Source organism: Haliotis rufescens, unplaced genomic scaffold, assembly GCF_023055435.1.
Source record: "Haliotis rufescens isolate VD_foot unplaced genomic scaffold, xgHalRufe1.0.p SCAF_4, whole genome shotgun sequence".
NCBI classification, from domain to species: domain Eukaryota; kingdom Metazoa; phylum Mollusca; class Gastropoda; order Lepetellida; family Haliotidae; genus Haliotis; species Haliotis rufescens.
Window position 1 is genome coordinate 29,003,698 of NW_025964112.1, and position 14,204 is coordinate 29,017,901.

At 38.5% G+C, this 14,204-nt stretch overlaps 1 protein-coding gene across 1 annotated transcript in view; it reads left to right on the forward strand.

Moving 5' to 3' along the window:
• The window catches only part of LOC124150125 (transcription factor Sp4-like), a 62,851-nt gene that overhangs the window by 26,631 nt on the left and 22,016 nt on the right, over positions 1–14,204 (forward strand). Inside the window, exon 6 of the mRNA XM_046522049.2 lies at positions 2,495–2,620. Coding sequence (XP_046378005.1) covers positions 2,495–2,620 — 126 coding nt within the window. The remainder of the gene's footprint in view (positions 1–2,494; positions 2,621–14,204) is intronic.

Consider the following 14,204-nt stretch of genomic DNA (forward strand, 5'->3'; position numbering starts at 1 on the left):
CATGTCATCATATCCCAATTGCGTAGGTCAATGCTCATGTCGATCAGTGGATTGTCTGGTCCAGATTCGATTATTTACAGACCGCCATCATACAGCTGGAATATTGCTGAATGCGGTGTTAAACAACTAACAAACAAACTTACATTTTTTATCCCAGGCATCTCAAAAAACATTATCAGCTGATCACAGCAAGCACGTAACACTAGAAATACCAGTCAACATATTCGAACTGAAGTATGCAATTTTAGTCCCTTAGTATACTATTTTGTTATAAAAACATGTTCATTGTGTATCTGGACTTCTGTTTGTAATATATTTTATTAAGTTTATTCAAAATTTCATTCAACATTGTTTCAATTCATTTAGGCGAAATCCTATGTGAAGTGATTGGAAGATCGCACAACTCACCGTTGTTTACAGCAACCATGTTCATATTACCACAATTGATGCTTTGAAATGAACTTTAGTGTATAGAAAATGGATATATACTAGTATATCATAAATGCCACACACTGACTCGCTGAAAGTCATATTTGTTGTAGTTTGACTATTATGTGTCAACAAAAAGTTATTGCGGGTGCGGGAGTGGGCGTGGGAGCATCGATGGTGATTGGTCAAATTGTTCCATACGAAAAAATATCCGGCAATAGCAATCACCTGTATCATAGTGCTACACTTATGGTTATTAATTTATTTTACATATATATATATATATAGTAAAGATGCAACTAAAATAACATGATATTGGAATAAATTCCTGATAAAAAAATAGTTTCAGATACAATTCTTTCGCTCATTGTATCAACATTTTTTAAAGTCATATTATTACCGTATCATCAGTAGATTCCGATGAACGTGTGTACAGCCGATTGCTACTTCCGGCTTAGTTTGCAAGAAAATACACACAGTAATCTTAATCTCTGCATATGAAACAATGACAATCAGAACAGGATATACAATTTAATCGATAAATCATCATGTCTAGTGATGTTTTATCTCAAATTTCAAATTTGAATTGACCAAGTTTGATTGTTATTATCTGTTCGTATCCCTGAATTCGCTGAAGGGATACGATGTAATATTTTTCTGCGGAAGACAAACACGTTTAAATTTCAAATGTTGGGATTTTGTATGCTTTGGTGACGTGCTTCATTCTGATTCGCTTTATAGACAGGGTATATAAATTAGCATCAATTTCACGCTAATTTTTACGAGACAAATACACATGTAAATCTTAACCTCTGTGTATGAAACATTGTCCCGCATACAGTACACAAATACCATTGAATATCTAAAACATCATGTCTAGTGATGTTTTATGGAAAATTTCATGTTTTCATTGACAAAATTTGCCAACAGCAAAACAAGCACACAAACTCCCATTGCCACCATGGCCATAACGGTGTCTAGCCGGGAGAGCCACATTTCAGAAATGGCTATTGCCGGTAGAGCCACATTTTCAGCTGAGAGCATTTCACCTATTCTAGCGGGTAATTAATTAATCCGATTACCGATACCTTTAAATGAGTGTCCCACATTTAAATTACATCCTCATCTTCACTACAGAAAAGAACATTGAACATTTCCTGGGACATTAGTTAGAGGGTGTTTCTTTCACTTCACCCAATGTATCTGGAGGAGGGTGCAGAAAGCAGGTCTGGTGATGGACTATTTAAGGAAGATAAGGAGGTGAAGAAGCTAGTGAGAAGAGCTGCTGTCCTCCCTCTAGTACCTCGTGACAAAGTGGATGATGTGTGGCTTGATCCAGCTCCTGAACCAACACCTGAGTGAGATGGAATATGCTGACCACGTGGACGACCTCCTTCATCTGCAGTAATGACATTAAATCCATTATGATATTCATATGCTATTCATATTCAACAATGTAAAGTTTTGATGAATATGTTATCCTTGTTGAATAAAAAATGAGAAAACAAGACTTGTTTTGTTATATACGGTAACCTGTTAGAATCACAAAGCATGTTTTGACAGCATAGCCGCGAGAGCCACATTATACACTCACGCAACCATAACCATTGCCGCGAGAGCCACATCAATTTGGGCTATCTATTTTCGAAATGTGGCTTTGCCGGCCTGTAACCGCCATAACACATGAGATGCGCAGTAAAGTAGTGCGCATGAAAAGGGAAGTAACTGCAAGCTGTAATGGATTGAATTGTTTTTAAGTATTGTAGCATTTCACTGTTGGGGTTGTGTGTTTAGGCGCAGAATATTTAAGGATTTTTATTTGTTTTGAAAATGGCAATTAAAACGAAACGTGTGGCGGACTTTGTGATGATGAGGCAGTGCCTGAGAACCAATAATATTTTTTTTTAGCCTTAATCTCTGCATATAAGACAATGCCTTGGAGAGGAGGAAAAACAATTTAAATGGTAAATCATGTCAAGTGATGTTTTACATCAAATTTCATATTTCTATTGACTATGGCACTCTAGTTTGCTCTCTCTATGATGCTCTTTCTTGTGTATTATAGGTGAGAAAAAATTCCAGTGTTCAGAATGCAACAAACGCTTTATGAGGAGTGATCACTTGTCAAAACACATCAAGACACACAACAACCGCCGCAGTGGTCAGCAGAATGCAGTATCTAGTACTCAAGGTAAATATTTCTAACGTCTCAAGTTCATTTGTTCTGGAAAGGTACCCCATTATTGCAAGCATCCATAAACTTTCCAAGTAATCCTAACATACTTTGACTAGTGGATAGAGTGGAAGGTAAGTGGTTTGATACCTGTTTTTTCCAGGCCTTGTGCTCGAAATTAAGGGATAAAACTGCAGCATGGTATCTCAGTGGGCTAGCACTGTAAAACTGGCATCAGCCACATTCACACACACACACAATCTGTTTTAATTAAGAAATTCATCAGTATAGGACATCTATAAGGTATTATAACACTTTAATGTATTTAGCAGCCTAGTTTAAGGTTTGCATGACTTCTGAGCGGGATTTTTCTCATGTCCACTTCACAAAGATTGACATTTCCTCTATAGACTTCTTCTAAATGGGGTTTTGAAAATGTTTTGGTGAAGATTTAAGTCAAAGGTTAAGGTCAGTGCTCAGGGTTTTGTAAAACACCTCTAGTCATAACTCATATTTTCATACCAACCTTTACGGGTCTAAATGTGAGCGAACGCTGCTAGGCCCAGCTAATGTGGCCAAAATTGCATTGCCGACCATAATTATTAATCCATAATTAACAAATGCTGAGGCCTAATTGTCGGAAACGTTGCCACCCAACCAACACTGTGTGTCTAAATGAGAGTGAACCTGGCAAATTGCATTGCCAAATTTAATTGTTACTAGATTCCAGAGTGAAAACCTTAGAAAGACTGGGTTCCAACTGGTAAGAAGGTAACCCAGCCTAATTATTATATATATTAATATAAATTAGGATGACATAGGAGGTAGCCCAGGAAAATCCCGCCCCTTATCCCTGGGCTGTGGATGATGATAAGCCTGTCCGTCATGATTGCCTCATAAGAGAGATGTCTAACTTTTATTTATGAACAGTCAGTGGCAACTGTTTTGGGATGGGGGATGGATGAAAAGTTTGTTATATCCCGGAGACGGTTGGCTAGCCGCCTGTTTAGCTTAGATCGGCTCATTGTCATAAGAAGCGACTAACTGCATCGAGTGGTCAGGCTCGCTGAATTAATTGAAGCATGTCATCAATTGAATTTAGCTGGAATATTGCTGAGTGTGGCGTTAAACAACAAACAAACAAACCAACCATTTCCACCTTACGTGGGTCACGGCATTGTGCCAATAATGGCATGGAAGAATATCCAAAAAACAAACAAGGGATATGGCAGGTGCGCCTGGATTCACTTGATGGATGTCTCCATATCAAGGAGGAGCTGGCTTGTCTTGATCATGTTGATGGTGCCCAGGTGTATAACCAGAGCTCAAGGGCTGCACCGCGTTTCCTCAACCTGAGCATCTATGAACTGGTCCAGTTCATTCCACCTCAGGCCACCCCTCGCCTGTAAGGCACCAGCTGAGGATGCTGTTAGGATAGCTGTTGCCTTGCCCTTGACATGAAGCTTGATCCCACCATCCAAACTAGAAAAAAGTGTACTGTAGTGGCATTTGGCAGTTATTAGCTATGAAGTGGAAAGGGGATATAGGAATGGGTGCCGTCCGTCCGTCACATTTCGTTTCCGGAGCAGATCTTGAAAACCGTACCATATTTCTTCACCAAACTTGGCACATAGATAGACCTAGTGGTGAACTGGTGCCTTTTGATAGTTTGCGATTTAAAAAAATAAAAAAATTTGAGTTTCCATGGCAACGACTTTGATTTAGACTGAAAATGGCGGTAGTCCTCGTTTCTGGAGCAGATCTTGAAAACTGTACCATATTTCTTCATCAAACTTGGCACATAGATAGATCTAGTGGTAAACTGGTGCCTTTTGATAGTTTGGGATTTAATTTTTTTTTTAAAATCGAGTTTCCATGGCAACGACTTTGATTTAGACTGAAAATGGTGGTAGTCCTCGTTTCCGGAGCAGATCTTGAAAACCGTACCATATTTCTTCACCAAACTTGGCACATAGATAGATCTAGTGGTGAACTGGTGCCTTTTGATAGTTTGGGATTTAAAAAAAAAATTTTTTTCGAGTTTCCACGGAAACGACTTTGTAAATATTTAGACTGAAAATGGCGGTAGTCCTCGTTTCCGGAGCAGATCTTGAAAACCGTACCATTTTTCTTCACCAAATTTTGCACATTGATAGGTCTAGTGGTGAACTGGTGCCTTTTGATAGTTTGGGATTTGTTAAAAAGTTATTTTTTTTAGTTTCCATGGCAACGACTTTGACATAGACTAAAAATGGCGGTAGTCCTTGTTTCCGGAGCAGATCTTGAAAACCGTACTATATTTTTTTACCAAACTTGGCACATAATGTCATCTCACAGTATTGAATACATTTCCTTTCTTGTTGGTAAGTTCTGCATTGCTTGAGTGTATGTTCCTCCAAAAGTGTCATGGACACAGTTGTTGCATTCACTGACTAGCTTTCATACAGAAACACAACTCATTACGAGTTCAACAGTGTAACTGATCTTAAACCTACTCAACTGTATTAACAATATATATTCTTGTCAACCATACTCTGTACTTCACTTGCTTGATAATTGTGTTAGAACCTACACCGAAACCATCGCTCCTAATTGTAATAAAGAAGTTGTTCATCCATATGTCTCATCCTTACTCATTACAAATTCAGTAACATATTCTATCATAAACTGCAGATGGAAAAACAACACCAGTAATATCTTTTTTTTAGTGCTGCAATTAGGCCATTTACAAAAAGGCCCAGTGAACATAGTTCACAGGAGCTAATGCATTGCACACACCCGATATGTCATATTGGCGGGGGATGTGAGTATTTCATGCTTGTTATTTCTGTCCTAATTATGGCCAACTAACGTGAAAAATTATTTCGCAGTTAGACATATATAGTCTCAAAGATGCTAAGCATTTATCGAGGTACAATTAACCTTCCAATTGAATACCCAGCAGTTCGAAATCATGTGGGTGCATTGGTATATTTCTGAATGCTGACTTGATGTAAAACTTTGCAAGCAGCACCCCCTGTCCCAAGTGTTGCACCATTTGTACGGCTTCTCTGAACTTGGCATACGAGATGGAACATGCTTGCAGATCTATGTGGCTGTTTATAGATCCCCCTTTGGGATAGGACAAATGATGAATTAGACGAAAATCATTGACTTACTCACCTTGGCATTGTTGTGAGTCTGACAGTTTCTTTGGGATGAGACCTATTGGAGAGACGTGCAAGTTAACAAAGGGCATAGCATTGCCATTCTGTTATGATCCAGTTCTTTTTTAAGCTTTTGTCTGACAATATCTATCCTATCTTCATGAGTCACTGACTGCTACGGGTTCGTGGGAGCCCCTGTCCTTGAAAGCTGGTCGTGGCACCATGAGACATCTTGCTGCACTTGCTGCATCTGTGGGAGTATTCATAGCTGTACTTTTTGCACCCATGATATATGTTGAATGTGTAGCATATGTTGAGTGCTGGGTCTGAAACACTTGCTGAATTAACCATGGACCTGTTGATGCCCCCGACTGCGGGATCATTTATAGCTCACCGTCAATTTTGTCCCAACATCAGAGAGGGTCTCTAGCCATTCTATGTTGGAATTGCTGGTCATATTGAACCCAGGCATCAGGACCAAATCTTAGTGCTGCTGAACAGTTTGTCTCAATGTAAGAGAGTAGACCTTGCACCATATGCAGAGTGAAATTTTGGCGAGGTATATATTCATTTAAATAGGGAATGCGCATGTCCAGCTTCCAAGTGGAATGTTTTTTCGTTGGCACTTTAACAGGTTTGAAAATCACCTTACCTGCTGTATCGGTGACCATTGTAAGAGCTTCACCCACTTTGATGCCACCGTCATTGTGTAGAAGTGTCCCGATGTCAACAGTCTCACGCGACCATACTTTTTCCCTGGTTTGTTGTTGCAACAATAACCTCGGAGTTGAAGGCAAAGGATTCCCCTGAAGGAAGATTTTCATTGGTTGACATGTACAGCATTGACACGTCACCGGGAACCTTGTTCTGAAAAGACGGGTTAACCCCCATGGCCTGCATGCAGAACGAAAATGCTCAGGAACACTAGCAGGGCCAATAATTCTTACAAATCCTCTACCTCTTTTACATCATTGCCATATATCCTGTATTTTGGCTGCAGTAACACCAATCTGAAACTTTAAGATTTTCAACTGGAGTCCCCTTCACTATACAAGATGTGTTGTCCCCAAAATAGCACTAGCAGCTCACAGCTCTTATGTGTGTAAGGTGGGAAAAACCTTCACTTCTTTCCTGTGTGTGCTGGAGTGAACACGTCCCAACAAAAGTAAATGATCTCTCTAGCACAGGGTTAGAATTTAATTTTTATAGGCACAAGCAAATTTTTGCTTGTGGTTTTAAAAGTTACAAGCAAAATCAAAAATCAACAAGCAATTATTTTTTCTCAACTCAAAACTTCAAAATATATATCACAAGATTGCATGATCATGATTTATGCTGCATATAAATAATGGCTGATTATGCATGTTATGACATTCAGATAACAAAGTAATTAAATTACACTCATAAAACATTTATCAAAGAAAATATCTGCATGTTTGTAAAACATCTTTGCTACCACATATTATACATCATTTCAAGTTCCAATCCTATTGTTTATAACATATGTTATGTTTATCACATTATTTAGATAATGCATTTACAACTTAATTATGTTCGTTGTAAATAATGAAAATGTAAACACATTCATAACGTCCAGATTAAGGACCAAGGAAGCGCAAAATTGACGATATTTGCAAACAGAATCTATAAGATTTCATAAAAAACGCAATTCGAAAAATATTTTTAAAAGAATTGTAAATACATCTGGTATCTGCCATCACCCATTTCCCGATAACAGCGGCTGTCCGTTCAGTAACATGAAGAGATACCTCCGTTTTCAAATAACACGTTCGTCGAAGACTGCCATGTGACACGTCGCTAGAAAGCTTCGATAAAATTGGTTTCTAATGACTCTGTCTTTGCCAAAATCTGCTACAAGGTTCGTGACTGGTCAAATCTGAGCACGTGACCTAAGTCGGCCAATCAAATTACATCTATGGTATGATAAATTTCAGAATTTGACGAAAGAATTTTGTTAAATCGTGTTATTCTGAACGTTTTAAGCAGGAAATTGCGATCTATATTAGAAATATGGAACTTCATAGATGTAATCGTGCCAGGTTACGAGCTGTGACAAAGATTTTTCATGCTTATATTTTTGCATTAAACATCGTCTCCGAACCGAGGAAATTGAGACGACGAAAGCCGAGATGTCATTTGACTTACATTACACGCGATCGCACGAAAAGATGGAAATAATAACTTATATGTAAGTTTGACAACTTTAAGATATATTTTTAAAATTGTATCTATTACTTTGTATAATATATAGCTTGAAATGTCTTTACATTGCTCTTTGACATGTTCGATGTGGACCCGTTGTCGAAAAGTGTTTTCGAGATTTTATTTTCAATAACATTGCGGGAAATAGCCTAGTGAATATTTTTTAATTTATCGATAAGAAATGATAAATTGAAATGGAATACGTATTTAAGACATTGTGAAATGTGATAGATTAAATAAATTAATCATAGGACAGGTAGGTTAATAAAATTATATACTATTTTGACGTGCCTACGGGTGTCGTCTGGGATTCGAGGATGGCATGTCATCTTAAAATAAGAAACGACCTTGGGTCAATTGAATAAATTACCGATGACATAGTTTTTACGGCATTTGATTGGTCTCCCGAAAATAGACATACGTCATTTGCATAATATTAATCTCCGTGCTATATGTTCATTGGTCAAAAAGAGCTCGGAATAGTCCGCGTTCACGTAAGTTGAAAAGAAGTAAAAGTTTTTCCCGGAAACGCGAATGGGGAGGTTACTCTAAATTGGAGGTAAACAAATCAAGGATAATCTTCGCGAAATCAAATGTTATCACGGTGAATTTAGAAATTTAGGTATTTCTCAACCAATTGTTAAACGGAAAAAAGCAAGACGCAAAAAATATCGTCTTTATTTTGATTTATAGACGCAAAATCATAAATTAAGACGCATTTTGCGTCTTAGCGTCCCTAAATTTCGAACCCTGTAGCACTTAGCTATTATCACATTCGTTGCTATACTTTCAGTATTTTGTTATTCTAAATTAATATATTAGTATATATTGGTTCTGGGCTCAATCCATGTGAGCATTGATTGTGATTGTGTTTGTTGTTTTCCATAACGACCCTTCACAATGGCGTCCTCTCCCCTTCAATCAGCCTGTCACAAGTGTGGCAGTTTTATGATTTCCGGCAACCCTCATCACAAGTGTTGGAAATGCAGAGAGCCTTCTTGTACAGAAGATGATAGTTGCACACTCTGTCTCCCACTCTCCAAGAAGGCATTCTCCAAGCTCAATGATGCGCTCACCACTGCCAAGGTGGAAGACGACATGTCGCAGTCTGACAATGAGACCCCTCCACCAAACAAACAAACCAATTGCCCACAGCTGTCTGTGACACCGAAGCAACCCACATTTCCAATCGCTGGCTGGAGCAGCTTTTTTGCTCAGCAGAAGGCCGAGATGTCAACTCTATTTGAATGTCGTCTTTAGGGCTCTATCACTGGAGGTAGAACGACTGAAAAGAATTGGTTGCGAACAGACACAGAAGAATCCCCAAGCCAAGAGGCCATACGGCAGATTCCCATCAACCTTCTACCTCCAGCGCTACAGTCTCTTGACCTCATACCGAAGTAACTAAATCCATGAATCTTTGCAGGTCTGAGTGACCCAGATTCCCTGTTGATCGGCATGCCAAGTGTCATTTGCATAAGGCCTTCCATATTTTTTGTATGCTTTTTCTCACCTCAAACCTCAACTCACTAGAGAGCGGGCGGACGAAATAAAATAAAAAAATGATAAAAAAAAATGTCTTTCAATAATTGAATAAGTTATTTTATGACATTTTATAAAAGTGTAAAACACTGGGTACTAGAACCATAGTCTATAAATTAATTTATGATGTAGATTCTAGATCGAGTCGCTTTGCTTCGGAAATGAATTTTTAAATAAACAACTGAAGAAAGATAAAGTTGACCTTGTTCATTTGTGACGGTGCAATGGTAGATCTAGATCCAGTAGAATTTTTTTTGTTAGATAGGTGCCCACTTTTCCACAATCTCATTAAAATCAGACCTTAGTTCTCACTACCGCTAAACAAAGATCTGAAGACATCCCATTAGGGGTCACGCCAGAACGACCTTTCATCCGACTAATCAGAGGGTCGCTTACCAGATTATGAAAGTGACAGTCGGAATGTGATTTCTAATCATGCAACCTCGAAAACTTTAACATGGTGTATTCCGGTGAATCCTTACAATCTAGACCATCTATTAGCCATTCCAGAATGTTTTGTAATCGAGAATTTGCCAAAATATGTTTCGCAGCATAGTTGCCAATTTGAAATTAGTGCCTTAAAGCAAGAGAAAGCAGCCTTCTGGTCATTCCATTGTTCGGTCTAAGTTCACGCAAAGGTCGGTCTGACGTGACCCGAAATGGGATGTTCTCGGATCATTGTTTAGCGGTAGTGAGAACTAAGGTCTGATTTTAATGAGGTTGACTTTTCCACAGCTTCATGAAAAATTGAGACACAGAAACTTTATATTATTTCACGTCGGAATAGAGATGGGGAACTCGGACAAAACACGGACAGCCTCACATACTTCAAATGTTGATTATGCAATTTTAGTATGGTGTGACTGCAGCCAAAAAACAGGTTTTATGGCAATGATGTAGTATAATATAGCTACGTGATAAATCACAAAGAAAATGAAGAACGGAGCGGGGTTTATTTCACGATCAAACATTGGTCTATCGTCATGTCATTTCTGGAGATTCGAATATGCGCTCCCGACTTGATGATGTAGTATAAATGACAACCTTATTTTTGAGAGAGGAGTGTCCAGTGAGTTGGTCACTATGGATCTAGATGGGTGACGAAGATGCATGCCAAACGACCAAACCCCAAAGTGTGAGAAATATGACAATCGGTATTGGGAGAAAAGGTACAGGTAATCGAGGATTCTGAGAATATCCGGAAATACCTACCTGTGCATAAAATGGACTTGTAGACTTTGCTGTGGTCGGATTCTATTGGGGGGTGGGATGGGGGGCAGTCATCGTTATTTAAATGTGAGTAAATATTTTTATAGCATATGAATTCTGTTTTTGTTTGTGCAGTGATAACATATATTTTCTACATTTCCCCATGTTCCTAGGTTCACAACGTCCCCTGCCATGTCCTGCCATAAATATATTTGCTCAATATCCACTTACGTATACATATCACTTATTCTCCATAGTAATTCCCAGCTCACTTCCAACTCCCCTCACGTTAAAGCCCCACCCTGACTATAAATAGCCCGCAAGGTGGCGGTGTTTCAGTTTCCAACAATGACTGACAATGTAAACACAACCGAGTGTCGGGAGACGTTTTTTGAAAACCATACGGGAACCAGATCACCATTGACCGTCAAACTTCGTATCAACTTGAATGACAAACCATGGATACAACAAATGGCTCCATATCAAGATATAAGTCAATAGATTTTCTGTAGTTTTATCATAAAAAATCGTATCGATCGTGTTTGGCGTCTGCATCAATCACAGTGGGCGGAGCTTATTTACGGTTGCGCTATAAATAGCAAAGCACATGGTCATGTGTACATGTGACACATTCAATGCATTTGTGGTCAAAGTGAATTGTGTTGCATATTTTTACTGCAGAACAGCAGCAGAACATCAGTTTCGGTTAATGTAACAGTAACGATATTTAAATACGAAATTGACGACGCGATTCTTTGAGTTCAATCCGAAAATTACAGATATTTGTTTAGTTTTGGTCATTTGCATTCAACAGTTAGATTTGTGCCACACAATAATCAGTTTATATTTATAAAACCTAAATTATTACACAGATTTTTCAACTAGTGTTTTGGAAGGGGCCTAATTTGAAGCACCAGAAGTTGCGCCAATATTTCTCAACTTGACTACAATAGATGAATATGTCACGTGTATCAACATAACAATGCACATAAGCAACTGGTAAATAAGTAACGAAATATACTTGTTGTTTTGACCTACTGAAGGCGTATCCGGATAATATTGTACTTACGATAAACGAAAACTCCAATACACATATTCCAAGACAACTTTAATTATGAATTTCCTTTTCTTTCACAGAATTTTCACACACAAAACTGAGTTTGATCATTAGATCCACACTTGTCCCATGTATTTTTTGTTCGGGGTATTTGGATACACTTCGCGCACAAGTTTTAAAATATAATCTGGGATCCCTTTCCCGTTTTATCCACACCGATCCTTCATCTGCTGCAACGTTTATTTCCGTTTCTTTAAGTCCAAGTATCTACGATCTCTCCAAACACTTCGTTTATTTAGCTCAGTCCAGAAGCAATGTGTTCGAATCTACGAATTTCTGCAACATGGTGGCCGCACCATTCCCTAACTGCGATTGCCTGTGCCGTGTCACGCATGGTTGACATAAAAGAAATGTGAACATACATATTCGGCTTCATCTGGTTCCACAATGAAATCTAGCTGTGACACGGATTCACTAATCCCAAGAATCGGCACTGAATTTATCAAAGTTTCTGTTGCACTTGCAAGGGCGGGAAGAGAGGCGCCATCTTGTCGATTCGAGTTGTGAATCGGAATGATGTCATCTTGAATTGGAACTTTCTCCACGATAAAGTCACCAATGTCATAATCGAAATTACCTAAGGCTCCCTGATTATCTTGAACAATTCTTCGTCAATTTAGGCTTCACATGAAAATGTTCTGTTGCTCTTATTGAAGACAAGCGAAATTGCAAAGTTCTTGACAGTTGTAAGCAGCAACTCGATGCGCTCATGGGGCGCGGTTGCTAGGAGATCGCGTGGTCAGAGAGGCGAAAATACAAAGTTTTAGAAAGTAATAAAAGAAATGCCCAGTGCAATCCAAAAGTACCATGTACAGAATATTTTTTTTAAAAATATTCACGAAAACAAATCTTTTTTAAAAATGCAAAATAATTTATTAATTTATCTCAAGGTCGTAACCCTGATCACGTGGTGGGTATTTTGAAGGAATCTTTGCGATGATGCCGTGAATGAGGCCGTGTGTATAACATTGTTGAAATCAGCTGCCCAGGAATGTTGAGGCATTGACATTAGGACAGAGGTTCGTCATGGATGGAGAGAAAAATGTATCTGAGAGAAACATTGTTGCTTTGAGCTTCGAGACAAAACATGTGTTAATGCCGAAGTAGCCAGCGACCTGAATGTAAGCTTGATGAAAGTAATGTTGAAACCCACTTTCACGCACATGACAGAATTAATGTGAACAAATATTTATTTGAACATCGTTTCGAAGTCTGTGAGGCTGTCCGTATTTGAATATTTTTATCTCCATTCCGACGTGAAATAATATAATGTCTTCGTGTCTCAATTTTGCTGCCGCTGTGGAAAATTGCGCACCGATCTAATAAAAGAAATACTACTTGATCTACAATTGCACCGTCATAAAAGAACCAGGTCAACTTTATCTTTGTTCCGTTGTTTATTAAAAATTCGTTTCCGAAGCAAAGCGAATCGATCTACATCATAAATTAATTCATAGACTAGATTCTAGTACCAAGTGTTGAACCTTTTTTTAAAATGTCATCAAATAACTTACACAATTATTGAAAGACATTTTTTGATAAGTCATATATTTTATTTCGTCCGCCCGGTCTCTGATTAGTTGAGGCTTGAGGGGAGAAACACAAATATGGATGGCCTTATGCAAATGACACTTGGCATGCCAATCATCAGGGATCTGGGTCACTGGGACCCGCCAAGTTTCACGGATCGAGTTACTTCGGCATGAGGAGCTTCATCGGACAAGTGAGACTTTGCCAAAATACATTGCTACTGGGCAATGAAAAAACGACAAGAAACTACTTTGATCACTTGAAAATATTTTTGACCATTACCAGGGTTTTTTACACGATCGTTGTCATCCAGATTCCAGATGAGGCAAGACGAACACAACGAAGAAAAACATTGTTGAAATCACCGATAACTGTATATATTGTGAGAAATGCTATTTATAAACTGCAGATATACCGTACACCACAGGATAGCGACTGGTGCCCCAACACATATTATGTTTCTTCATTTACACTGCTCATATGCATCACGACAAACGTATTTCGTTCTAGTCCAGAGATCTAGAACTATAATTTGTGTGTTGGATAAATCGTGGACATTCCACGGTATCATTTTATGAAGATGTGAAGACGACATGGCAGGTAGGTTTTGAAACCAAAGACGTACGCGTTTGTTGAAAAGTCTTGGAATCGTTTGGTAGATATTTATATTACCATTAAAACTTACGTCCTTGTTGTCAAACGACCCACGTGGGTGGGTGTTTACATGACGTCACCCGTTTACGCATTAACCAATGAAATGTATGTGTTATCATGACGTCATATTGACCTGTCAAATCACTTGTATAAGCTCCGCCCACTAGAGTGCGGTAGTTAC